This window comes from Ranitomeya imitator, chromosome 8 (genome assembly GCF_032444005.1).
Source record: "Ranitomeya imitator isolate aRanImi1 chromosome 8, aRanImi1.pri, whole genome shotgun sequence".
In the NCBI taxonomy this organism is placed as follows: Eukaryota; Metazoa; Chordata; class Amphibia; order Anura; family Dendrobatidae; genus Ranitomeya; species Ranitomeya imitator.
Window position 1 is genome coordinate 199354194 of NC_091289.1, and position 26525 is coordinate 199380718.

General features: G+C 50.0%; 1 protein-coding gene across 3 annotated transcripts in view; it reads right to left on the reverse strand.

Moving 5' to 3' along the window:
• The window catches only part of TTLL7 (tubulin tyrosine ligase like 7), a 248544-nt gene that overhangs the window by 27062 nt on the left and 194957 nt on the right, over positions 1 to 26525 (reverse strand). For all 3 annotated transcript variants that reach the window (XM_069735802.1, XM_069735803.1, XM_069735800.1), the window contains 3 exons: positions 24661 to 24838; positions 19115 to 19395; positions 16021 to 16158 (listed from right to left, as the gene is read on the reverse strand). In XM_069735802.1, the coding sequence (XP_069591903.1) occupies positions 16021 to 16158; positions 19115 to 19395; positions 24661 to 24838 (597 nt within the window). The remainder of the gene's footprint in view (positions 1 to 16020; positions 16159 to 19114; positions 19396 to 24660; positions 24839 to 26525) is intronic.

Consider the following 26525-nt stretch of genomic DNA (forward strand, 5'->3'; position numbering starts at 1 on the left):
AGGGCAAAAAAGTCTCTATGATCAGCGACTTACAGGAGAACGACGCTGCGGACCGCGACCGGAGAGATGACGACGCTTCTAGACACGCAGATAATATGTAAACGAGGGCAAAAAAGTCTCTATGATCAGCGAATTACAGGAGAACGACGCTGCGGACCGCGGCCGGAGAGATGACGACGCCTCTAGACACGCAGATAATATGTAAACAAGAGCAAAAAAGTCTCTATGATCAGCGACTTACAGGAGAACGACGCTGCGGACCGCGACCGGAGAGATGACGACGCCTCTAGACACGCAGATAATATGTAACCGAGGGCAAAAAAGTCTCTATGATCAGCGACTTACAGGAGAACGACGCTGCGGACCGCGGCCGGAGAGATGACGACGCCTCTAGACACGCAGATAATATGTAAACGAGGGCAAAAAGTCTCTATGATCAGCGACTTACAGGAGATCGACGCTGCGGACCGCGGCCGGAGAGATGACGACGCCTCTAGACTCGCAGATAATATGTAAACAAGAGCAAAAAAGTCTCTATGATCAGCGACTTACAGGAGAACGACGCTGTGGACCGCGGCCGAAGAGATGACGACGCTTCTAGACACGCAGATATGTAAACGAGGGCAAAAATGTCTCTATGATCAGCGACTTACAGGAGAACAACGCTGCGGACCGCGGCCGAAGAGATGACGACGCTTCTAGACTCGCAGATAATATGTAACCGAGGGCAAAAAAGTCTCTATGATCAGCGACTTACAGGAGATCGACGCTGCGGACCGCGGCCAGAGAGATGACGACGCCTCTAGACTCGCAGATAATATGTAAACGAGGGTAAAAAAAGTCTCTATGATCAGCGACTTACAGGAGAACGACGCTGCGGACCGCGACCGGAGAGATGACGACGCCTCTAGACACGCAGATAATATGTAAACGAGGGCAAAAAAGTCTCTATGATCAGCGACTTACAGGAGACCGACGCTGCGGACCGCGGCCGGAGAGATGACGACGCTTCTAGACACGCAGATAATATGGAAACGAGGACAAAAAAGTCTCTATGATCAGCGACTTACAGGAGAACGACGCTGCGGACCGCGGCCGGAGAGATGACGACGCCTCTAGACACGCAGATAATATATAAACGAGAGCAAAAAAGTCTCTATGATCAGCGACTTACAGGAGAATGACGCTGCGGACCGCGGCCGGAGAGATGACGCCTCTAGACACGCAGATAATATGTAAACGAGGGCAAAAAGTCTCTATGATCAGCGACCTACAGGAGAACGACGCTGCGGACCGCGACCGGAGAGATGACGACGCTTCTAGACACGCAGATAATATGTAACCGAGGAGAAAAAAGTCTCTATGATCAGCGACTTACAGGAGAACGACGCTGCGGACCGCGGCCGGAGAGATGACGACGCTTCTAGACACGCAGATAATATGTAAACGAGAGCAAAAAAGTCTCTATGATCAGCGACTTACAGGAGAACGACGCTGTGGACCGCGGCCGGAGAGATGACGACGCTTCTAGACACGCAGATAATATGTAAACGAGGGCAAAAAAGTCTCTATGATCAGCGACTTACAGGAGATCGACGCTGCGGACCGCGACTGGAGAGATGACGACGTCTCTAGACACGCAGATAATATGTAACCGAGAGCAAAAAAGTCTCTATGATCAGCGACTTACAGGAGAACGACGCTGCGGACCGCGGCCGGAGAGATGACGCCTCTAGACATGCAGATAATATGTAACCGAGAGCAAAAAAGTCTCTATGATCAGCGACTTACAGGAGAACGACGCTGCGGACCGCGGCCGGAGAGATGACGACGCCTCTAGACACGCAGATAATATGTAAACGAGGGCAAAAAAGTCTCTATGATCAGCGACTTACAGGAGAACGACGCTGCGGACCGTGGCCGGAGAGATGACGACGGCTCTAGACACGCAGATAATATGTAACCGAGGAGAAAAAAGTCTCTATGATCAGCGACTTACAGGAGAACGACGCTGCGGACCGCGACCGGAGAGATGACGACGCCTCTAGACACGCAGATAATATGTAACCGAGGGCAAAAAAGTCTCTATGATCAGCGACTTACAGGAGAACGACGCTGCGGACCGCGGCCGGAGAGATGACGACGAATCTAGACACGCAGATAATATGTAAACGAGAGCAAAAAAGTCTCTATGATCAGCGACTTACATGAGAACGACGCTGCGGACCGCGGCCGGAGAGATGACGACACCTCTAGACACGCAGATAATATGTAAACGAGGGCAAAAAAGTCTCTATGATCAGCGACTTACAGGAGAACGACGCTGCGGACCGCGGCCGGAGAGATGACGACGCCTCTAGACACGCAGATAATATGTAAACGAGGGCAAAAAGTCTCTATGATCAGCGACAAACAGGAGAACGACGCTGCGGACCGCGGCTGGAGAGATGACGACGGCTCTAGACACGCAGATAATATGTAAACGAGAGCAAAAAAGTCTCTATGATCAGCGACTTACAGGAGAACGACGCTGCGGACCGCGGCTGGAGAGATGACGACGGCTCTAGACACGCAGATAATATGTAAACGAGAGCAAAAAAGTCTCTATGATCAGCGACTTACAGGAGAACGACGCTGCGGACCGCGGCCGGAGAGATGACGACGCCTCTAGACACGCAGATAATATGTAAACGAGGGCAAAAAGTCTCTATGATCAGCGACAAACAGGAGAACGACGCTGCGGACCGCGGCCGGAGAGATGACGACACCTCTAGACACGCAGATAATATGTAAACGAGGGCAAAAAAGTCTCTATGATCAGCGACCTACAGGAGAACGACGCTGCGGACCGCGGCCGGAGAGATGACGACGGCTCTAGACACGCAGATAATATGTAAACGAGGGCAAAAAAGTCTCTATGATCAGCGACTTACAGGAGAACGACGCTGCGGACCGCGGCCAGAGAGATGACGACGCCTCTAGACACGCAGATAATATGTAAACGAGAGCAAAAAAGTCTCTATGATCAGCGACTTACAGGAGATCGACGTTGCGGACCGCGGCCGGAGAGATGACGACGCTTCTAGAAACGCAGATAATATGTAAACGAGGGCAAAAAAGTCTCTATGATCAGCGACTTACAGGAGAACGACGTTGCGGACCGCGACCGGAGAGATGACGACGCTTCTAGAAACGCAGATAATATGTAAACGAGGGCAAAAAAGTCTCTATGATCAGCGACTTACAGGAGAACGACGCTGCGGACCGCGGCTGGAGATATGACGACGCCTCTAGACACGCAGATAATATGTAAACGAGGGCAAAAAAGTCTCTATGATCAGCGACTTACAGGAGAACAACGCTGCGGACCGCGGCCGGAGAGATGACGACGCCTCTAGACACGCAGATAATATGTAAACGAGGGCAAAAAAGTCTCTATGATCAGCGACTTACAGGAGAACGACGCTGCGGACCGCGGCCGGAGAGATGACGACGCCTCTAGACACGCAGATAATATATAAACGAGAGCAAAAAAGTCTCTATGATCAGCAACTTACAGGAGAATGACGCTGCGGACCGCGGCCAGAGAGGTGACGACGCCTCTAGACACGCAGATAATATGTAAACGAGGGCAAAAAAGTCTCTATGATCAGCGACTTACAGGAGACCGACGCTGCGGACCGCGGCCGGAGAGATGACGACACCTCTAGACACGCAGATAATATGTAACCGAGGGCAAAAAAGTCTCTATGATCAGCGACTTACAGGAGAGCGACGCTGCGGACCGCGGCCGGAGAGATGACGACGCTTCTAGACACGCAGATAATATGGAAACGAGGACAAAAAAGTCTCTATGATCAGCGACTTACAGGAGAACGACGCTGCGGACCGCGGCCGGAGAGATGACGACGCCTCTAGACACGCAGATAATATGTAAACGAGAGCAAAAAAGTCTCTATGATCAGCGACTTACAGGAGATCGACGCTGCGGACCGCGGCCGGAGAGATGACGACGCTTCTAGACACGCAGATAATATGGAAACGAGGACAAAAAAGTCTCTATGATCAGCGACTTACAGGAGATCGACGCTGCGGACCGCGGCCGGAGAGATGACGACGCCTCTAGACTCGCAGATAATATATAAACGAGAGCAAAAAAGTCTCTATGATCAGCGACTTACAGGAGAATGACGCTGCGGACCGCGGCCGGAGAGATGACGCCTCTAGACACGCAGATAATATGTAAACGAGGGCAAAAAGTCTCTATGATCAGCGACCTACAGGAGAACGACGCTGCGGACCGCGACCGGAGAGATGACGACGCTTCTAGACACGCAGATAATATGTAACCGAGGAGAAAAAAGTCTCTATGATCAGCGACTTACAGGAGAACGACGCTGCGGACCGCGGCCGGAGAGATGACGACGCTTCTAGACACGCAGATAATATGTAAACGAGAGCAAAAAAGTCTCTATGATCAGCGACTTACAGGAGAACGACGCTGCGGACCGCGGCCGGAGAGATGACGACGCCTCTAGACACGCAGATAATATGTAAACGAGGGCAAAAAAGTCTCTATGATCAGCGACTTACAGGAGATCGACGCTGCGGACCGCGACTGGAGAGATGACGACGTCTCTAGACACGCAGATAATATGTAACCGAGAGCAAAAAAGTCTCTATGATCAGCGACTTACAGGAGAACGACGCTGCGGACCGCGGCCGGAGAGATGACGCCTCTAGACATGCAGATAATATGTAACCGAGAGCAAAAAAGTCTCTATGATCAGCGACTTACAGGAGAACGACGCTGCGGACCGCGGCCGGAGAGATGACGACGCCTCTAGACACGCAGATAATATGTAAACGAGGGCAAAAAAGTCTCTATGATCAGCGACTTACAGGAGAACGACGCTGCGGACCGTGGCCGGAGAGATGACGACGGCTCTAGACACGCAGATAATATGTAACCGAGGAGAAAAAAGTCTCTATGATCAGCGACTTACAGGAGAACGACGCTGCGGACCGCGACCGGAGAGATGACGACGCCTCTAGACACGCAGATAATATGTAACCGAGGGCAAAAAAGTCTCTATGATCAGCGACTTACAGGAGAACGACGCTGCGGACCGCGGCCGGAGAGATGACGACGAATCTAGACACGCAGATAATATGTAAACGAGAGCAAAAAAGTCTCTATGATCAGCGACTTACATGAGAACGACGCTGCGGACCGCGGCCGGAGAGATGACGACACCTCTAGACACGCAGATAATATGTAAACGAGGGCAAAAAAGTCTCTATGATCAGCGACTTACAGGAGAACGACGCTGCGGACCGCGGCCGGAGAGATGACGACGCCTCTAGACACGCAGATAATATGTAAACGAGGGCAAAAAGTCTCTATGATCAGCGACTTACAGGAGAACGACGCTGCGGACCGCGGCCGGAGAGATGACGACGAATCTAGACACGCAGATAATATGTAAACGAGAGCAAAAAAGTCTCTATGATCAGCGACTTACATGAGAACGACGCTGCGGACCGCGGCCGGAGAGATGACGACACCTCTAGACACGCAGATAATATGTAAACGAGGGCAAAAAAGTCTCTATGATCAGCGACTTACAGGAGAACGACGCTGCGGACCGCGGCTGGAGAGATGACGACGCCTCTAGACACGCAGATAATATGTAAACGAGGGCAAAAAGTCTCTATGATCAGCGACAAACAGGAGAACGACGCTGCGGACCGCGGCTGGAGAGATGACGACGGCTCTAGACACGCAGATAATATGTAAACGAGAGCAAAAAAGTCTCTATGATCAGCGACTTACAGGAGAACGACGCTGCGGACCGCGGCCGGAGAGATGACGACGCCTCTAGACACGCAGATAATATGTAAACGAGGGCAAAAAAGTCTCTATGATCAGCGACAAACAGGAGAACGACGCTGCGGACCGCGGCCGGAGAGATGACGACGGCTCTAGACACGCAGATAATATGTAAACGAGGGCAAAAAAGTCTCTATGATCAGCGACTTACAGGAGAACGACGCTGCGGACCGCGGCCGGAGAGATGACGACGGCTCTAGACACGCAGATAATATGTAAACGAGGGCAAAAAAGTCTCTATGATCAGCGACTTACAGGAGAACGACGCTGCGGACCGCGGCCGGAGAGATGACGACGCCTCTAGACACAAAGATAATATGTAACCGAGAGCAAAAAAGTCTCTATGATCAGCGACCTACAGGAGAACTACGCTGCGGACCGCGGCCGGAGAGATGACGACGCCTCTAGACACGCAGATAATATGTAAACGAGAGCAAAAAAGTCTCTATGATCAGCGACTTACAGGAGATCGACGTTGCGGACCGCGGCCGGAGAGATGACGACGCCTCTAGACACAAAGATAATATGTAACCGAGAGCAAAAAAGTCTCTATGATCAGCGACCTACAGGAGAACTACGCTGCGGACCGCGGCCGGAGAGATGACGACGCCTCTAGACACGCAGATAATATGTAAACGAGAGCAAAAAAGTCTCTATGATCAGAGACTTACAGGAGATCGACGTTGCGGACCGCGGCCGGAGAGATGACGACACCTCTAGACACGCAGATAATATGTAACCGAGGAGAAAAAAGTCTCTATGATCAGCGACTTACAGGAGAACGACGCTGCGGACCGCGGCCGGAGAGATGACGACGCTTCTAGAAACGCAGATAATATGTAAACGAGGGCAAAAAAGTCTCTATGATCAGCGACTTACAGGAGAACGACGTTGCGGACCGCGACCGGAGAGATGACGACGCTTCTAGAAACGCAGATAATATGTAACCGAGAGCAAAAAAGTCTCTATGATCAGCGACTTACAGGAGAACGACGCTGCGGACCGCGGCTGGAGATATGACGACGCCTCTAGACACGCAGATAATATGTAAACGAGGGCAAAAAAGTCTCTATGATCAGCGACTTACAGGAGAACAACGCTGCGGACCGCGGCCGGAGAGATGACGACGCCTCTAGACACGCAGATAATATGTAAACGAGGGCAAAAAAGTCTCTATGATCAGCGACTTACAGGAGAACGACGCTGCGGACCGCGGCCGGAGAGATGACGACGCCTCTAGACACGCAGATAATATATAAACGAGAGCAAAAAAGTCTCTATGATCAGCAACTTACAGGAGAATGACGCTGCGGACCGCGGCCAGAGAGGTGACGACACCTCTAGACACGCAGATAATATGTAAACGAGGGCAAAAAAGTCTCTATGATCAGCGACTTACAGGAGACCGACGCTGCGGACCGCGACCGGAGAGATGACGACGCCTCTAGACACGCAGATAATATGTAAACGAGGGAAAAAAGTCTCTATGATCAGCGACCTACAGGAGAACGACGCTGCGGACCGCGACCGGAGAGATGACGACGCCTCTAGACACGCAGATAATATGTAAACGAGGGCAAAAAGTCTCTATGATCAGCGACTTACAGGAGAACGACGCTGCGGACCGCGACCGGAGAGATGACGACGCCTCTAGACACGCAGATAATATGTAAACGAGGGCAAAAAAGTCTCTATCATCAGCGACTTACAGGAGAACGACGCTGCGGACCGCGGCCGGAGAGATGACGACGGCTCTAGACACGCAGATAATATGTAACCGAGGAGAAAAAAGTCTCTATGATCAGCGACTTACAGGAGAACGACGCTGCGGACCGCGGCTGGAGAGATGACGACGGCTCTAGACACGCAGATAATATGTAAACGAGGGCAAAAAAGTCTCTATGATCAGCGACTTACAGGAGATCGACGCTGCGGACCGTGGCCGGAGAGATGACGACGGCTCTAGACACGCAGATAATATGTAACCGAGAGCAAAAAAGTCTCCATGATCAGCGACTTACAGGAGAACGACGCTGCGGACCGCGGCCGGAGAGATGACGCCTCTAGACATGCAGATAATATGTAAACGAGGGCAAAAAGTCTCTATGATCAGCGACTTACAGGAGAACGACGCTGCGGACCGCGGCCGGAGAGATGACGACGGCTCTAGACACGCAGATATGTAACCGAGGAGAAAAAAGTCCCTATGATCAGCGACTTACAGGAGAACGACGCTGCGGACCGCGGCTGGAGAGATGACGACGCCTCTAGACACGCAGATAATATGTAAACGAGGGCAAAAAAGTCTCTATGATCAGCGACTTACAGGAGAACGACGCTGCGGACCGCGGCTGGAGATATGACGACGCCTCTAGACACGCAGATAATATGTAACCGAGAGCAAAAAAGTCTCTATGATCAGCGACTTACAGAACGACGCTGCGGACCGCGGCTGGAGATATGACGACGCCTCTAGTTAAGTAAATAGGGCAGCACACTGCAGCGCCCAAACATGCAAACTTGAAAACACGAAATTTGAACTGCATTACTGCACTAGAAATATGAAAAATGAGAGCTTTTAGCGCATAAAAATGGCCATATTTATGTGTACCTCGTAGCCACTTTACGGCATCTCTCTTATACGAGGTCCTACGCTTGACCCACCTCGCTGAGAATAAACGTCTCCATCTGAATGGGTACATGTGAAACCTCTTCTTGGACTCAAATTCTCTCTCTGTGGAGGGGTATTGGACCTACTATAATTAAAACACCTGAAGCTAGGAGGCGGGGAGTGCACGATCAGAAGGCTAGAGAATACATTTCAAAAACCTGACCTGCACATCCAAACATAGACTAAGTGTGAACAGGTGCTGAACCCAGAGTCGCCAACTCGTATATAGTTAAGTAAATAGGGCAGCACACTGCAGCGCCAAAACATGCAAACTTGAAAACACGAAATTTGAACTGCATTACTGCACTAGAAATATGAAAAATGAGAGCTTTTAGCGCATAAAAATGGCCAATTTTATGTGTACCTCGTAGCCACTTTACGGCATCTCTAGTTAAAGTAAATATACGAGTTGGCGACTCTGGGTTCAGCACCTGTTCACACTTAGTCTATGTTTGGATGTGCAGGTCAGGTTTTTGAAATGTATTCTCTAGCCTTCTGATCGTGCACTCCCCGCCTCCTAGCTTCAGGTGTTTTAATTATAGTAGGTCCAATACCCCTCCACAGAGAGAGAGAATTTGAGTCCAAGAAGAGGTTTCACATGTACCCATTCAGATGGAGACGTTTATTCTCAGTGAGGTAGGTCAAGCGTAGGACCTCGTATAAGAGAGATGCCGTAAAGTGGCTACGACTCTGGGTTCAGCACATGTTCACACTTAGTCTATGTTTGGATGTGCAGGTCAGGTTTTTGAAATGTTTTTGAAATGACGACGCCTCTAGACACGCAGATAGTATGTAAACGAGGGCAAAAAAGTCTCTATGATCAGCGACTTACAGGAGAACGACGCTGCGGACCGCGGCCGGAGAGATGACGACGCCTCTAGACACGCAGATAATATGTAAACGAGGGCAAAAAAGTCTCTATGATCAGCGACTTACAGGAGAACGACGCTGCGGACCGCGGCTGGAGAGATGACGACGGCTCTAGACACGCAGATAATATGTAAACGAGGGCAAAAAAGTCTCTATGATCAGCGACTTACAGGAGAGCGACGCTGCGGACCGCGGCCAGAGAGATGACGACGCCTCTAGACACGCAGATAATATGTAAACGAGGGCAAAAAAGTCTCTATGATCAGCGACTTACAGGAGAGCGACGCTGCGGACCGCGGCCGGAGAGATGACGACGCCTCTAGACACGCAGATAATATGTAACCGAGAGCAAAAAAGTCTCTATGATCAGCGACTTACAGAACGACGCTGCGGACCGCGACCGGAGAGATGACGCCTCTAGACACGCAGATAATATGTAACCGAGGAGAAAAAAGTCTCTATGATCAGCGACTTACAGGAGAACGACGCTGCGGACCGCGGCCAGAGAGATGACGACGCCTCTAGACACGCAGAAAATATGTAAACAAGAGCAAAAAAGTCTCTATGATCAGCGACTTACAGGAGAACGACGCTGCGGACCACGGCCGGAGAGATGACGACGCCTCTAGACACGCAGATAATATGTAAACAAGAGCAAAAAAGTCTCTATGATCAGCGACTTACAGGAGAACGACGCTGCGGACCGCGGCCGGAGAGATGACGACGCCTCTAGACACGCAGATAATATGTAAACGAGGGCAAAAAAGTCTCTATGATCAGCGACTTACAGGAGAACGACGCTGCGGACCGCGGCTGGAGAGATGACGACGGCTCTAGACACGCAGATAATATGTAAACGAGGGCAAAAAAGTCTCTATGATCAGCGACTTACAGGAGAGCGACGCTGCGGACCGCGGCCAGAGAGATGACGACGCCTCTAGACACGCAGATAATATGTAACCGAGAGCAAAAAAGTCTCTATGATCAGCGACTTACAGAACGACGCTGCGGACCGCGGCCGGAGAGATGACGCCTCTAGACACGCAGATAATATGTAACCGAGGAGAAAAAAGTCTCTATGATCAGCGACTTACAGGAGAACGACGCTGCGGACCGCGGCCAGAGAGATGACGACGCCTCTAGACACGCAGAAAATATGTAAACAAGAGCAAAAAAGTCTCTATGATCAGCGACTTAAAGGAGAACGACGCTGCGGACCGCGGCCGGAGAGATGACGACGCCTCTAGACACGCAGATAATATGTAAACGAGAGCAAAAAAGTCTCTATGATCAGCGACTTACAGGAGATCGACGCTGCGGACCGCGGCCGGAGAGATGACGACGACTCTAGACATGCAGATAATATGTAACCGAGGAGAAAAAAAGTCTCTATGATCAGCGACTTACAGGAGAACGACGCTGTGGACCGCGGCCGGAGAGATGACGACGCCTCTAGACACGCAGATAGTATGTAAACGAGGGCAAAAAAGTCTCTATGATCAGCGACTTACAGGAGAATGACGCTGCGGACCGCGGCTGGAGAGATGACGACACCTCTAGACACGCAGATAATATGTAAACGAGGGCAAAAAGTCTCTATGATCAGCGACTTACAGGAGAACGACGCTGTGGACCGCGGCTGGAGAGATGACGACACCTCTAGACACGCAGATAATATGTAAACGAGGGCAAAAAGTCTCTATGATCAGCGACTTACAGGAGAACGACGCTGCGGACGGCGGCCGGAGAGATGACGACGGCTCTAGACACGCAGATAATATGTAACCGAGAGCAAAAAAGTCTCTATGATCAGCGACTTACAGGAGAACGACGCTGCGGACCGCGGCCGGAGAGATGACGACGGCTCTAGACATGCAGATAATATGTAAACGAGGAGAAAAAAGTCTCTATGATCAGCGACTTACAGAACGACGCTGCGGACCGCGGCCGGAGAGATGACGACGGCTCTAGACACGCAGATAATATGTAACCGAGGAGAAAAAAGTCTCTATGATCAGCGACTTACAGGAGAACGACGCTGCGGACCGCGGCCGGAGAGATGACGACGACTCTAGACACGCAGATAATATGTAAACGAGGAGAAAAAAGTCTCTATGATCAGCGACTTACAGGAGATCGACGCTGCGGACCGCGACCGGAGAGATGACGACGCTTCTAGACACGCAGATAATATGTAAACGAGGGCAAAAAAGTCTCTATGATCAGCGACTTACAGGAGATCGACGCTGCGGACCGCGGCCGGAGAGATGACGACGCCTCTAGACACGCAGATAATATGTAACCGAGGAGAAAAAAGTCTCTATGATCAGCGACTTACAGGAGATCGACGCTGCGGACCGCGGCCGGAGAGATGACGACGCCTCTAGACACGCAGATAATATGTAAACGAGGAGAAAAAAGTCTCTATGATCAGCGACTTACAGGAGATCGACGCTGCGGACCGCGGCCGGAGAGATGACGACGCCTCTAGACACGCAGATAATATGTAAACGAGGGCAAAAAGTCTCTATGATCAGCGACTTACAGGAGAACGACGCTGCGGACCGCGGCCGCAGAGATGACGACGCCTCTAGACACGCAGATAATATGTAACCGAGGAGAAAAAAGTCTCTATGATCAGCGACTTACAGGAGAACGACGCTGCGGACCGCGACCGGAGAGATGACGACGCTTCTAGACACGCAGATAATATGTAAACGAGGGCAAAAAGTCTCTATGATCAGCGACTTACAGGAGAACGACGCTGCGGACCGCGGCCGGAGAGATGACGACGGCTCTAGACATGCAGATAATATGTAAACGAGGAGAAAAAAGTCTCTATGATCAGCGAGTTACAGGAGAACGATGCTGCGGACCGCGGCTGGAGAGATGACGACGCCTCTAGACACGCAGATAATATGTAAACGAGGAGAAAAAAGTCTCTATGATCAGCGAGTTACAGGAGAACGATGCTGCGGACCGCGGCTGGAGAGATGACGACGCCTCTAGACACGCAGATAATATGTAAACGAGGGCAAAAAGTCTCTATGATCAGCGACCTACAGGAGAACGACGCTGCGGACCGCGGCCGGAGAGATGACGACGCCTCTAGACACGCAGATAATATGTAAACGAGAGCAAAAAAGTCTCTATGATCAGCGACTTACAGGAGAACAACGCTGCGGACCGCGGCCGGAGAGATGACGACGGCTCTAGACACGCAGATAATATGTAACCGAGGAGAAAAAAGTCTCTATGATCAGCGAGTTACAGGAGAACGACGCTGCGGACCGCGACCGGAGAGATGACGACGCCTCTAGACACGCAGATAATATGTAAACGAGGACAAAAAAGTCTCTATGATCAGCGACTTACAGGAGAACGACGCTGCGGACCGCGGCCGGAGAGATGACGACGCCTCTAGACACGCAGATAATATGTAAACGAGGGCAAAAAAGTCTCTATGATCAGCGACTTACAGGAGAACGACGCTGCGGACCGCGGCCGGGGAGGTGACGACGCCTCTAGACACGCAGATAATATGTAAACGAGGGCAAAAAAGTCTCTATGATCAGCGACTAACAGGAGAACGACGCTGCGGACCGCGACTGGAGAGATAACGACGCCTCTAGACACGCAGATAATATGTAACCGAGAGCAAAAAAGTCTCTATGATCAGCGACTTACAGGAGAACGACGCTGCGGACCGCGGCCGGAGAGATGACGACGCCTCTAGACACGCAGATAATATGTAAACGAGGGCAAAAAGTCTCTATGATCAGCGACCTACAGGAGAACGACGCTGCGGACCGCGGCCGGAGAGATGACGACGGCTCTAGACACGCAGATAATATGTAAACGAGGGCAAAAAAGTCTCTATGATCAGCGACCTACAGGAGAACGACGCTGCGGACCGCGGCCGGAGAGATGACGACGCCTCTAGACACGCAGATAATATGTAAACGAGGGCAAAAAAGTCTCTATGATCAGCGACCTACAGGAGAACGACGCTGCGGACCGCGACCGGAGAGATAACGACGCCTCTAGACACGCAGATAATATGTAACCGAGAGCAAAAAAGTCTCTATGATCAGCGACTTACAGGAGAACGACGCTGCGGACCGCGGCCGGAGAGATAACGACGCCTCTAGACACGCAGATAATATGTAACCGAGAGCAAAAAAGTCTCTATGATCAGAGACTTACAGGAGAACGACGCTGCGGACCGCGGCCGGAGAGATGACGACGACTCCAGACACGCAGATAATATGTAAACGAGGAGAAAAAAGTCTCTATGATCAGCGACTTACAGGAGAACGACGCTGCGGACCGCGGCCGGAGAGATGACGACGCTTCTAGACACGCAGATAATATGTAAACGAGGGCAAAAAAGTCTCTATGATCAGCGACTTAAAGGAGACCGACGCTGCGGACCGCGGCCGGAGAGATGACGACGCCTCTAGACACGCAGATAATATGTAACCGAGGAGAAAAGTCTCTATGATCAGCGACTTACAGGAGAACGACGCTGCGGACCGCGGCCGGAGAGATGACGACGCCTCTAGACATGCAGATAATATGTAAACGAGGGCAAAAAGTCTCTATGATCAGCGACTTACAGGAGAACGACGCTGCGGACCGCGGCCGGAGAGATGACGACACCTCTAGACACGCAGATAATATGTAAACGAGGGCAAAAAAGTCTCTATGATCAGCGACTTACAGGAGAACGACGCTGCGGACCGCGGCCGGAGAGATGACGCCTCTAGACCCGCAGATAATATGTAAACGAGAGCAAAAAAGTCTCTATGATCAGCGACTTACAGGAGAGCGACGCTGCGGACCGCGGCCGGAGAGATGACGACGCCTCTAGACACGCAGATAGTATGTAAACGAGGGCAAAAAGTCTCTATGATCAGCGACTTACAGGAGAACGACGCTGCGGACCGCGGCCGGAGAGATGACGACGCCTCTAGACATGCAGATAATATGTAAACGAGGGCAAAAAAGTCTCTATGATCAGCGACTTACAGGAGAACGACGCTGCGGACCGCGGCCGGAGAGATGACGACGCCTCTAGACACGCAGATAATATGTAAACGAGGGCAAAAAAGTCTCTATGATCAGCGACTTACAGGAGAACGACGCTGCGGACCGCGGCCGGAGAGATGACGACGCTTCTAGACACGCAGATAATATGGAAACGAGGACAAAAAAGTCTCTATGATCAGCGACTTACAGGAGAACGACGCTGCGGACCGCGGCCGGAGAGATGACGACGCCTCTAGACACGCAGATAATATATAAACGAGAGCAAAAAAGTCTCTATGATCAGCGACTTACAGGAGAACGACGCTGCGGACCGCGGCCGGAGAGATGACGACGCCTCTAGACACGCAGATAATATGTAAACGAGGACAAAAAAGTCTCTATGATCAGCGACTTACAGGAGAACGACGCTGCGGACCGCGACCGGAGAGATGACGACGCCTCTAGACACGCAGATAATATGTAACCGAGAGCAAAAAAGTCTCTATGATCAGCGACTTACAGGAGAACGACGCTGCGGACCGCGGCCGGAGAGATGACGACGACTCTAGACATGCAGATAATATGTAAACGAGGGCAAAAAAGTCTCTATGATCAGCGACTTACAGGAGAACGACGCTGCGGACCGCGGCCGGAGAGATGACGCCTCTAGACCCGCAGATAATATGTAAACGAGAGCAAAAAATCTCTATGATCAGCGACTTACAGGAGAGCGACGCTGCGGACCGCGGCCCGAGAGATGATGACGAATCTGGCGCTGTGTAACGTGAAGAAGACACATGTTTGCTGGAGCATCGCGGCCCATTCGTTCTGCTCATCAGCCGCCTGCATGATCCAGCCCAGTGCCTGCAGGTAGTCGCCGACTAATGATCAGCAGGGGCCCCGGGGCCGGCCCCTCACTGATCACTGACAGTCCATGCCCAGAACGGGTCATCAATATTTAAGCCTCAGAGAACATCTGGAAATAAGAAAATCTTCCATTTAGATCTAATTTGTGTCCATTTTCTGAGCCACAGTTGTGTCACTTCCCCCTCTGGCAGCTCATTATTATTATTATTATACATTTTTATAGCGCCATTTATTCCATGGCGCTTTACATGTGAATACGAGGCAAATATAGACAAATACATTAAACATGAGCAGATAACAGGCACACGGGTACATAAGAAGTGAGGACCCTGCCCGCGAGGGCTCACAGTCTGCAGGGGATGGGTGCCTTTTATGAATCTCTACAGAGTAGACTAAAGCATCTACAAAAGACCTGTCTCCTCCATGCTTTACACTGCTGTTTTTCTTAACACTGGAGATGCAGGACTTGGTCGCATGGTGACAGTATGCCGTATAACCAAGATGGCCATGAATCCTGAAGTGCGATACTGCACTGAGCCCCATATTGTGGCACACAGTAACCAGGTGTCACTATAGGGCGACTCAGCCCTGAAAGTACAGAGCAGGGGGAAGACCTAAAGTGGAAGAGTTATAGATCCACAGGCGTCTGATAACCCGGCATCTGCCGGAAGAATATGTGTGCGCTTACTTCATCTATAATGGCGCAGGTTTCATCTTCATCCATCTTCCCTGGAAACCTGATCCTCATGTTCTGAAGAACGTGTAACGTCTGTCTCGTCAGCTCCTCTTCCTGATCTTTCGATATATGATGCAGAGCGGATTCATTCTACAGATGGAGAACACGTAGAAACGTAAAGAAAGTCAGAGAAAAGGAAAACCAATGGATCTGAGGACAATAATAGACACATAGGAGCTCCCCCTAGTGGTGTCCGCAGACAGAATATTATGTATCTCTGTATACAGGGAGCTCCCCCTAGTGGTGACTGCAGACAGGATCTTATGTATCTCTGTATACAGGGAGCTCCCCCTAGTGGTGGCTGCAGACAGGATCTTATCATGTATCTCTGTATACAGGGAGCTCCCCCTAGTGGAGGCTGCAGACAGGATCTTATCATGTATCTCTGTATACAGGGAGCTCCCCCTAGTGGAGGCTGCAGACAGGATCTTATCATGTATCTCTGTATACAGGGAGCTCCCCCTAGTGGTGGCTGCAGACAGGATCTTATCATGTATCTCTGTATACAGGGAGCTCCCCCTAGTGGTGGCTGCAGACAGGATCTTATCATGTATCTCTATAAACAGGGAGCTCCCCCTACTGGTGGCTGCAGCCAGAATTTTATCATGTATCTCTGTATACAGGGAGCTCCCCCTAGTGGTGGCTGCAGACAGGATCTTATGTATCTCTGTATACAGGGAGCTCCCCCTAGTGGTGGTTGCAGACAGGATCTTATCATGTATCTCTGTATACAGGGAGCTCCCCCTAGTGGTGGCTGCAGACAGGATCTTATCATGTATCTCTGTATACAGGGAGCTCCCCCTAGTGGAGGCTGCAGACAGGATCTTATCATGTATCTCTGTATACAGGGAGCTCCCCCTAGTGGTGGCTGCAGACAGGATCTTATCATGTATCTCTGTATACAGGGAGCTCCCCCTAGTGGTGGCTGCAGACAGGATCTTATCATGTATCTCTATAAACAGGGAGCTCCCCCTACTGGTGGCTGCAGCCAGAATTTTATCATGTATCTCTGTATACAGGGAGCTCCCCCTAGTGGTGGCTGCAGACAGGATCTTATCATGTATCTCTGTATACAGGGAGCTCCCCCTAGTGGTGGCTGCAGACAGGATCTTATCATGTATCTCTGATTACAGGGAGCTCCCCCTAGTGGTGACTGCAGACAGGATCTTATCATGTATCTCTGTATATAGGGAGCTCCCCCTAGTGGTGGCTGCAGACAGGATCTTATCATGTATCTCTATAAACAGGGAGCTCCCCCTACTGGTGGCTGCAGCCAGAATTTTATCATGTATCTCTGTATACAGGGAGCTCCCCCTAGTGGTGGCTGCAGACAGGATCTTATCATGTATCTCTGTATACAGGGAGCTCTCCCTAGTGGTGGCTGCAGACAGGATCTTATCATGTATCTCTGATTACAGGGAGCTCCCCCTAGTGGTGGCTGCAGACAGGATCTTATCATGTATCTCTGATTACAGGGAGCTTCCCCTAGTGGTGGCTGCAGACAGGATCTTATCATGTATCTCTGTATATAGGGAGCTCCCCCTAGTGGTGCCTGCAGACAGGATCTTATCATGTATCTCTGTATATAGGGAGCTCCCCCTAGTGGTGACTGCAGACAGAATCATATCATGTATCTCTGTATATAGGGAGCTCCCCCTAGTGGTGGCTGCAGACAGGATCTTATCATGTATCTCTGTATACAGGGAGCTCCCCCTAGTGGTGGCTGCAGACAGGATCTTATCATGTATCTCTGTATACAGGGAGCTCCCCCTAGTTGTGACTGCAGACAGGATCTTATCATGTATCTCTGTATACAGGGAGCTTCCCCTAGTGGTGACTGCAGACAGGATCTTATCATGTATCTCTGTATACAGGGAGCTCCCCCTAGTGGTGACTGCAGACAGGATCTTATCATGTATCTCTGTATACAAGGAGCTCCCCCTAGTGGTGACTGCAGACAGAATCATATCATGTATCTCTGTATATAGGGAGCTCCCCCTAGTGGTGACTGCAGACAGAATCATATCATGTATCTCTGTATACAGGGAGCTCCCCCTAGTGGTGACTGCAGACAGGATCTTATCATGTATCTCTGTATACAGGGAGCTCCCCCTAGTGGTGACTGCAGACAGAATCTTATCATGTATCTCTGTATATAGGGAGCTCCCCCTAGTGGTGACTGCAGACAGAATCATATCATGTATCTCTGTATACAGGGAGCTCCCCCTAGTGGAGGCTGCAGACAGGATCTTATCATGTATTTCTGTATACAGTAATCTCCCCCTAGTGGTGACTGCAGACAGGATCTTATCCTGTATCTCTGTATACAGGGAGCTCCCCCTAGTGGTGACTGCAGACAGGATCTTATCATGTATCTCTGTATACAGGGAGCTCCCCCTAGTGGTGGCTGCAGACAGGATCTTATCATGTATCTCTGTATACAGGGAGCTCCCCCTAGTGGTGGCTGCAGACAGGATCCTATCATGTATCTCTGTATACAGGGAGCTCCCCTAGTGGTGGCTGCAGACAGAATCTTATCATGTATCTCTGTATACAGGGAGCTCCCCCTAGTGGTGACTGCAGACAGGATCTTATCATGTATCTCTGTATACAGGGAGCTCCCCCTAGTGGTGGCTGCAGACAGGATCCTATCATGTATCTCTGTATACAGGGAGCTCCCCCTAGTGGTGACTGCAGACATGATCTTATCATGTATCTCTGTATACAGGGAGCTCCCCCTAGTGGTGACTGCAGACAGGATCTTATCATGTATCTCTGTATACAGGGAGCTCCACCTAGTGGTGGGGTTTAGTGACGCAGTTGAACGTGGACCTAGGCATTCTAGTATTAGTAAATGTAATGTGTTAGGTCGATTTTCCCACTCTTGTTCTCCATGTTACATGTCCAGGTTTGCACCCTGATGGCCACTTGCAGGACTGTCTACAGCGGGGCTTTGCCTGCAGTACCTGTACATCCTCGTAGCTCGCTATTATAGCCGACCTACAATACATTGTGGACGGGTGAGATGAGCCTTGGTGCCACTCACCAGTGTTGGGTACATGCTGCTGTACATCCCTGTGTGCGGCACTCGATGTGACGACGAGCTGCGATTCAATGAATTGGTCCGGTTCCCTGAGGACGGCCTGGAGACTTGTGCAGACACCTTGGATGAGAGCGGCCGGTGCTGCTCCACGTGCAGAGACTGTGCGTTCAGTGCGGTGATGGAGCGCGGGCAGCTCACAGAGCGCCTAATTGGAGTTGATGAGGATGACGGGGATGAATAGGTAAACGGCCGCGATTTTATGGGAGGCTTAAAATGCACCCTACCTGCAAACAAGCACAAACACGGAGGTCAGGCAACAATCATCTGTAGGATCGGGGGACACGGCGACATTTGCATCGACACAATAGAAAACTGCTTTGTGCTGTTGCTATCAGCGTAATGCAGGTGAATGGGGTCACACAGCGACTCTAGCGCACCGGGACGACACAGCTGGGACCAAGCGCCATTTCTGCCACTTGCGTGTCCCGGAGGATTAGAGGTCACAATGCGACCACATTGGTCGGCATTACGCTGCACTGTAGCAATCGGCCGATGACCTGTGTCGTAGCCACAGCCTTGATGATGAAGATGCTGATTAATGAAGCTACGTGTGATTAATTCTAAGATGAAGTTTGTCATTGGAAATTCTGTGGAGCTGTAAATCCTGTAATGCGGCGTCTCCTGGCGGCCTGCACCATTCCCTGCCATACAAGCACAGCCTCGGACCATTGCTGATAATGGGTCTTACGTTTGTCATCAATTGTTACATAAATTGCATCATTGTAATCACCAAGAATCTGCGCCTCACAGAGGTGGAACCACCAAGAATCTGCGCGCCTCAGAGGTAGAACCACCAAGAATCTGCGCCTCACAGAGGTGGAACCACCAAGAATCTGCGCCTCACAGAGGTGGAACCACCAAGAATCTGCGCGCCTCAGAGGTAGAACCACCAAGAATCTGCGCCTCACAGAGGTGGAACCACCAAGAACATCTGAAATAGAAACACTGTAACCAAGATCCTCAGATGGAGCCATTAACCTCCTGTGGAGGGAAAAAAGAACGGCGCCACAATGTTTCCAGCAATGTCCTGTACACAAATAGCAGTGTATAGGAGAGTAAGAAAGTCAAGAGGACGCGGCCCCGCTCCATGCCAAAATTGTGTCATATAAGCATCCTTACACGGTGGCATGTAAAAGTTTGGGCACCCCTAGCCAAAGTGACTGTTATTGTGAAGAGTTCAGAGTTGAAGATGAAATGATCTCTAAAAGACCTAAAGTTACAGCTGAATATATATGAATTAACACATGTGGAATTATATACTTAACAAAAAAGTGTGAAACAACTGAAATTATAATTATATTCTAGGGTCTTCAAAGTAGCCACCTTTTGCTTTGATGACTGCTTTGCACACTCTTGGCATTCTCTTGATGAGCTTCAAGAAGTAGTCACCGGGAATGGTCTTCCAACAATCTTGAAGGAGTTCCCATGATGCTTAGCACTTGTTGGCCCTTTTGCCTTCACTCTGTGGTTCAGCTCCCCCCAATCCATCTCGATTGGGTTCAGGTCTGGTGACTGTGGAGGCCAGGTCATCTGGTGTAGCCCCCATCACTCTCCTTCTTGGTCAAATAGCCCTTACACAGCCTGGAGGTGTTTGGGGTCATTGTCCTGTTGAAAAATAAATGATGGTCCAACTAAACGCAAACCGGATGGAATAGCATGCCGCTGCAAGATGCTGTGGTAGCCATGCTGGTTCAGTATGCCTTCAATTTTGAATAAATCCCCAATAATGTCCCCAGCAAAGCCCCCCCCACACCATAACACCTCCTCCTCCATGCTTCACGGTGGGAACCAGGCATGCAGAGTCCATCCGTTCACCTTTTCTGCGTCGCACAAAGACACGGTGGTTGGAACCAAAGATCTCAAATTTGGACTCATCAGACCAAAGCTCAGATTTCCACTGGTCTAATGTCCATTCCTTGTGTTCTTTAGCCCAAACAAGTCTCTTCTGCTTGTTGCCTGTCCTTAGCAGTGGTTTCCTAGCAGCTATTTTACCATGAAGGCTGCTGCACAAAGTCTCCTCTTAACAGTTGTTGTAGAGATGTGTCTGCTGCTAGAACTCTGCGTGGCATTGACCTGGTCTCTAATCTGAGCTGCTGTTAACCTGTGATTTCTGAGGCTGGTGACTCGGATAAACTTATCCTCAGAAGCAGAGGTGACTCTTGGTCTTCCTTTCCTGGGGCGGTCCTCATGTGAGCCAGTTTCTTTGTAGCGCTTGATGGTTTTTGCCACTGCACTTGGGGACACTTTCAAAGTTTCAATTTTTCGGACTGACTGACCTTCATTTCTTAAAATAATGATGGCCACTCGTTTTTCTTTACTTAGCTGCTTTTTTCTTTCCATAATACAAATTCTAACAGTCTATTCAGTAGGACTATCAGCTGTGTATCCACCAGACTTCTGCTCAACACAACTGATGGTCCCAAACCCATTTATAAGGCAAGAAATCCCACTTATTAAACCTGACAGGGCACACCTGTGAAGTGAAAACCATTTCCAGTGACTACCTCTTGGAGCTCATCAAGAGAATGCCAAGAGTGTGCAAAGCATTCATCAAAGCAAAAGGTGGCTACTATGAAGAACCTAGAATATAAGACATATTTTCAGTTGTTTCACACTTTTTTGTTAAGTATATAATTCCACATGTGTTAATTCATAGTTTTGATGCCTTCAGTGTGAATGTACAATTTTCAATGTCATGAAAATACAGAAAAATCTTTAAATGAGGTGTGTCCAAACTTTTGGCCTGTACTGTATCTCTCTCTCTCTCTCTCTATATATATAATGTGTGTGTGTGTATATATATATATATGTATATATGTGTATGTATATGTGTATGTATGTGTGTATGTATATATATATATATATATATATATATATATATATATATATATATATATATTAAAATACAAAGTGTGTAATTTGTAACTTTAGGCCTTTTAGAGATGAGATCATTTCATCTTCAACTACTGTTCACAATAACAGCAATTTTCACCCGGGGTGCCCAGACTTTTACATGCCACTGTAGGAGCACGCATATAACAATGAGAGCATGGAGAGCGACTACAGTAATGAAGGCCAGAGGACAGGTCCAAGAGGAATCCTAAAGATAAACATGAAAAATAACAGAGGAGCCTGATAATATCGGCCATAGAAGAATGGCTCAAAAACCAGTGGAAAGATGTAAGTTGGAGAATAATAGAACGCGGCTGCACCTATAATGTCTTCTAATCAATCATCGTCATATCTAATAAGAGGGAGGATTTGGGACATTTCCGCGGCTGGATGTAATAAATGGCTTTGTGTTTGTGTACACAGCCTCGCTTCATTTCCTGTGCTAAGGATGGCGGCTGATTAATGGACACTTGGACGCCGGCTTTCAGAAGGACCAGAGCTGAATATATCCCAATATATGGAAATCTATTCCTAGATACAGTGAGAAATAAAATGTATCCTAAAATCAGCGGCCTTCTACGTGCACTCCTGGAAATGTTGTGTCATAGTGGGTCTCTGCCCATAAAGCTGTGGAGCTGCTCCTCTAAAGGTGGCACATTGGGGGCTCGATCACAGGGAGCTGCTCCTCTAAAGGTGGCACATTGGGGGCTCGATCACAGGGAGCTGCTCCTATAAAGGTGGCACATTGGGGGCTCGATCACACGGAGCTGCTCCTCTAAAGGTGGCACATTGGGGGCTCGATCACAGGGAGCTGCTCCTCTAAAGGTGGCACATTGGGGGCTCGATCACAGGGAGCTGCTCCTCTAAAGGTGGCACATTGGGGGCTCGATCACACGGAGCTGCTCCTCTAACGGTGGCATATTGGGGGCTCGATCACACAGATCTTTTCCTCTAAAGGTGGCACATTGGGGGCTCGGTCACACGGAGCTGCTCCTCTAATGGTGGCACATTTGGGCTCGATCACAGGGAGCTGCTCCTCTAAAGGTGGCACATTGGGGGCTCGGTCACACGGAGCTGCTCCTCTAATGGTGGCACATTTGGGCTCGATCACAGGGAGCTGCTCCTCTAAAGGTGGCACATTGGGGGCTCGATCACACGGAGCTGCTCCTCTAATGGTGGCACATTTGGGCTCGATCACACGGAGCTGCTCCTCTAAAGGTGGCACATTGGGGGCTCGATCACACAGATCTGCTTCTCTAAAGGTGGCACATTGGGGGCTCGATCACACGGAGCTGCGCCTCTAAACGTGGCACATTGGGGGCTCGATCACACGGAGCTGCTCCTCTAATGGTGGCACATTGGGGGCTTGATCACACGGAGCTGCTCCTCTAATGGTGGCACATTGGGGGCTCAATCACACGGAGCTGCTCCTACAAAGGTGGCACATTGGGGGCTCGATCACACAGAGCTGCTCCTCTAAAGGTGGCACATTTGGGCTCGATCACACAGATCTGCTTCTCTAAAGGTGGCACATTGGGGGCTCGATCACACGGAGCTGCGCCTCTAAACGTGGCACATTGGGGGCTCGATCACACGGAGCTGCTCCTCTAATGGTGGCACATTGGGGGCTCAATCACACGGAGCTGCTCCTACAAAAGGTGGCACATTGGGGGCTCGATCACACAGATCTGCTTCTCTAAAGGTGGCATATTGGGGGCTCGATCACACAGATCTGCTTCTCTAAAGGTGGCACATTGGGGGCTCGATCACACGGAGCTGCGCCTCTAAACGTGGCACATTGGGGGTTTGATCACACGGAGCTGCTCCTCTAATGGTGGCACATTGGGGGCTCAATCACACGGAGCTGCTCCTACAAAGGTGGCACATTGGTGGCTCGATCACACAGAGCTGCTCCTCTAAAGGTGGCACATTGGTGGCTCGATCACACGGAGCTGCTCCTCTAATGGTGGCACATTTGGGCTCGATCACACGGAGCAGCTCCTCTAATGGTGGCACATTTGGGCTCGATCACACGGAGCTGCTCCTCTAATGGTGGCACATTGGGGGCTCGATCACAGGGAGCTGCTCTTCTAATGGTGGCACACGGGGGGCTCGATCACACGGAGTTGTTCCTCTAATGGTGGCACATTTGGGCTCGATCACACGGAGCAGCTCCTCTAATGGTGGCACATTTGGGCTCGATCACACGGAGCAGCTCCTCTAACGGTGGCACATTGGGGGCTCGATCACACGGAGCAGCTCCTCTAACGGTGGCACATTGGGGGCTCGATCACACGGAGCTGCTCCTCTAACGGTGGCACATTGGGGGCTTGATCACATGGATCTGCTTTTCCTTCTCTATTGCTCAGCGTCGCCCCTCGTTGACTTGCACGGCGTTCACCAACTGCTAAAAGAAGTGACAACCGCTCAAGTTCATTTCTGGTTTTGAAAAGACACGGAGGTCAGAAAACGGTAACTTGTGCTACAAAGTGAAATATTTCACATTTTCACTGTACGTGTAGCGGAAGCCCCGTGTTTGCTGCTGCTCCGTGCTAAGCATACTTATCATTACGCACGATGACCGGATCTGAACGTACTGGATCTCTCCAATGATTTGTACTTCTGCTCGTCCAGGTCGTAGGTGACTTTCTTCTCTTTCACCAGTTTCTCGTCCTCGGTGTCGGAGCTGCTGTCGCCTCCGGAGCTGCTGCTGTTGGAGCTGCTGTAGCTTTTCTTCTTCGACGTCTGAGTGCACTCCGGCATAGAGGACAACGTCTGCAACAAAAAGAATCCTGCTCAGGATGGGAACTGACGCTCTGCAGCTAAACGTCTACAAAGCTGTGATTAAGAAGGGCCTGAGATACAGAACTGCACGGTTCTAGTGCTGTATACACCGTATATCCTCTGTATATAGAGGAAGCGGCGAGTATCCAGGAGACCTCAAAGACCACCAAGGAGAGGCCCAGGATTCGGGGTCCCGGAATAAGCCCTCCTCTGCTGTCTGATCTGCTCTTATATTGTTATTCTGCTCAATCGTTGGGAGGGAGCGGAGGATCCGGCTTCCGCATGATTAGCGCCATTTCACAAGCATTTAATAACTATTAAAGCATTGAAGTGTTCTCGGCCGGTCACTAAACCTGGTCGGTCATGGATGAACCTCACGTGAATAGACCGGACTGTAAAAACAAAAAACAGATGGGAGTTGTCGTTTCCTGACAGTTTGTGCAGAGAGAGGGAGGAGTGGGGCTGTCTCCATTTTTTCTCACCTTTTTCTTCAGGTGCTCACCGCTCCCCTTGCCCGCTGCTTGCTAGTTGACAGCTCGCGGACTCATACTTTGGCTATGAAGCTAGGCAGTGGGGGCGGCAGCATGTGGCCCATTGTGAGTTTGGGCAGTGCAGGCCTCGCTCAGGTCTGCTCTGCAGAGACACCGATCCAGCTATCTGGCCAGATTCAGAGATCTGCTGGAACGAGTTTGCAAGCCCTACATTCCTTGCCAATGAAACAGGCCACTGCTGATAGACTACAGAGGTGGCAAATAACCATGACAACGAGCAGTAAGCTACACAATTAAAAATCTGTTTCTGTCCGCACATCACACACGGTGATAACACAGGTCTGATGATACTTTGCACAGATCTTTTCTATTCGCTCCTTTATAACCTCCCAGTTTTCTCGTAGATGATTGGCCGTAATCGCTCCGACCTCGGTGTACCTGACACTTGTAGACAATGTATCAGCTCGTTCCTTCCTATATTCACGGTTTCCCCCTTGCTGCATCCTCTGTTATATTGGACGCTTATATCCAGGACTACAGTGACATTGGGGTACTGTGCACCGGGGTCCTCACCCCGCACGGCTTCAGGACCGAGCACTAGTCCCCATCACAGATCGCCCCGGTTGGTGCCTGTAGGAGGGTCCGGCCGTAACCTCATATATGATGGAAGGAATATTCTCACAGTGGGAGATTTCAGCGCTCGCTTCTTCGCATGACATTATACAGGTCCTTCTCCAAAAATTAGCATATAGTGTTAAATTTCATTATTTACCATAATGTAATGATTACAATTAAACTTTCATATATTATAGATTCATTATCCACCAACTGAAATTTGTCAGGTCTTTTATTGTTTTAATACTGATGATTTTGGCATACAACTCCTGATAACCCAAAAAACCTGTCTCAATAAATTAGCATATTTCACCCATCCAATCAAATAAAAGTGCTTTTTAATAACAAACAAAAAAACCAACAAATAATAATGTTCAGTTATGCACTCAATACTTGGTGGGGAATCCTTTGGCAGAAATGACTGCTTCAATGCGGCGTGGCATGGAGGCAATCAGCCTGTGACACTGCTGAGATGTTATGGAGGCCCAGGATGCTTCAATAGCGGCCTTAAGCTCATCCAGAGTGTTGGGTCTTGCGTCTCTCAACTTTCTCTTCACAATATCCCACAGATT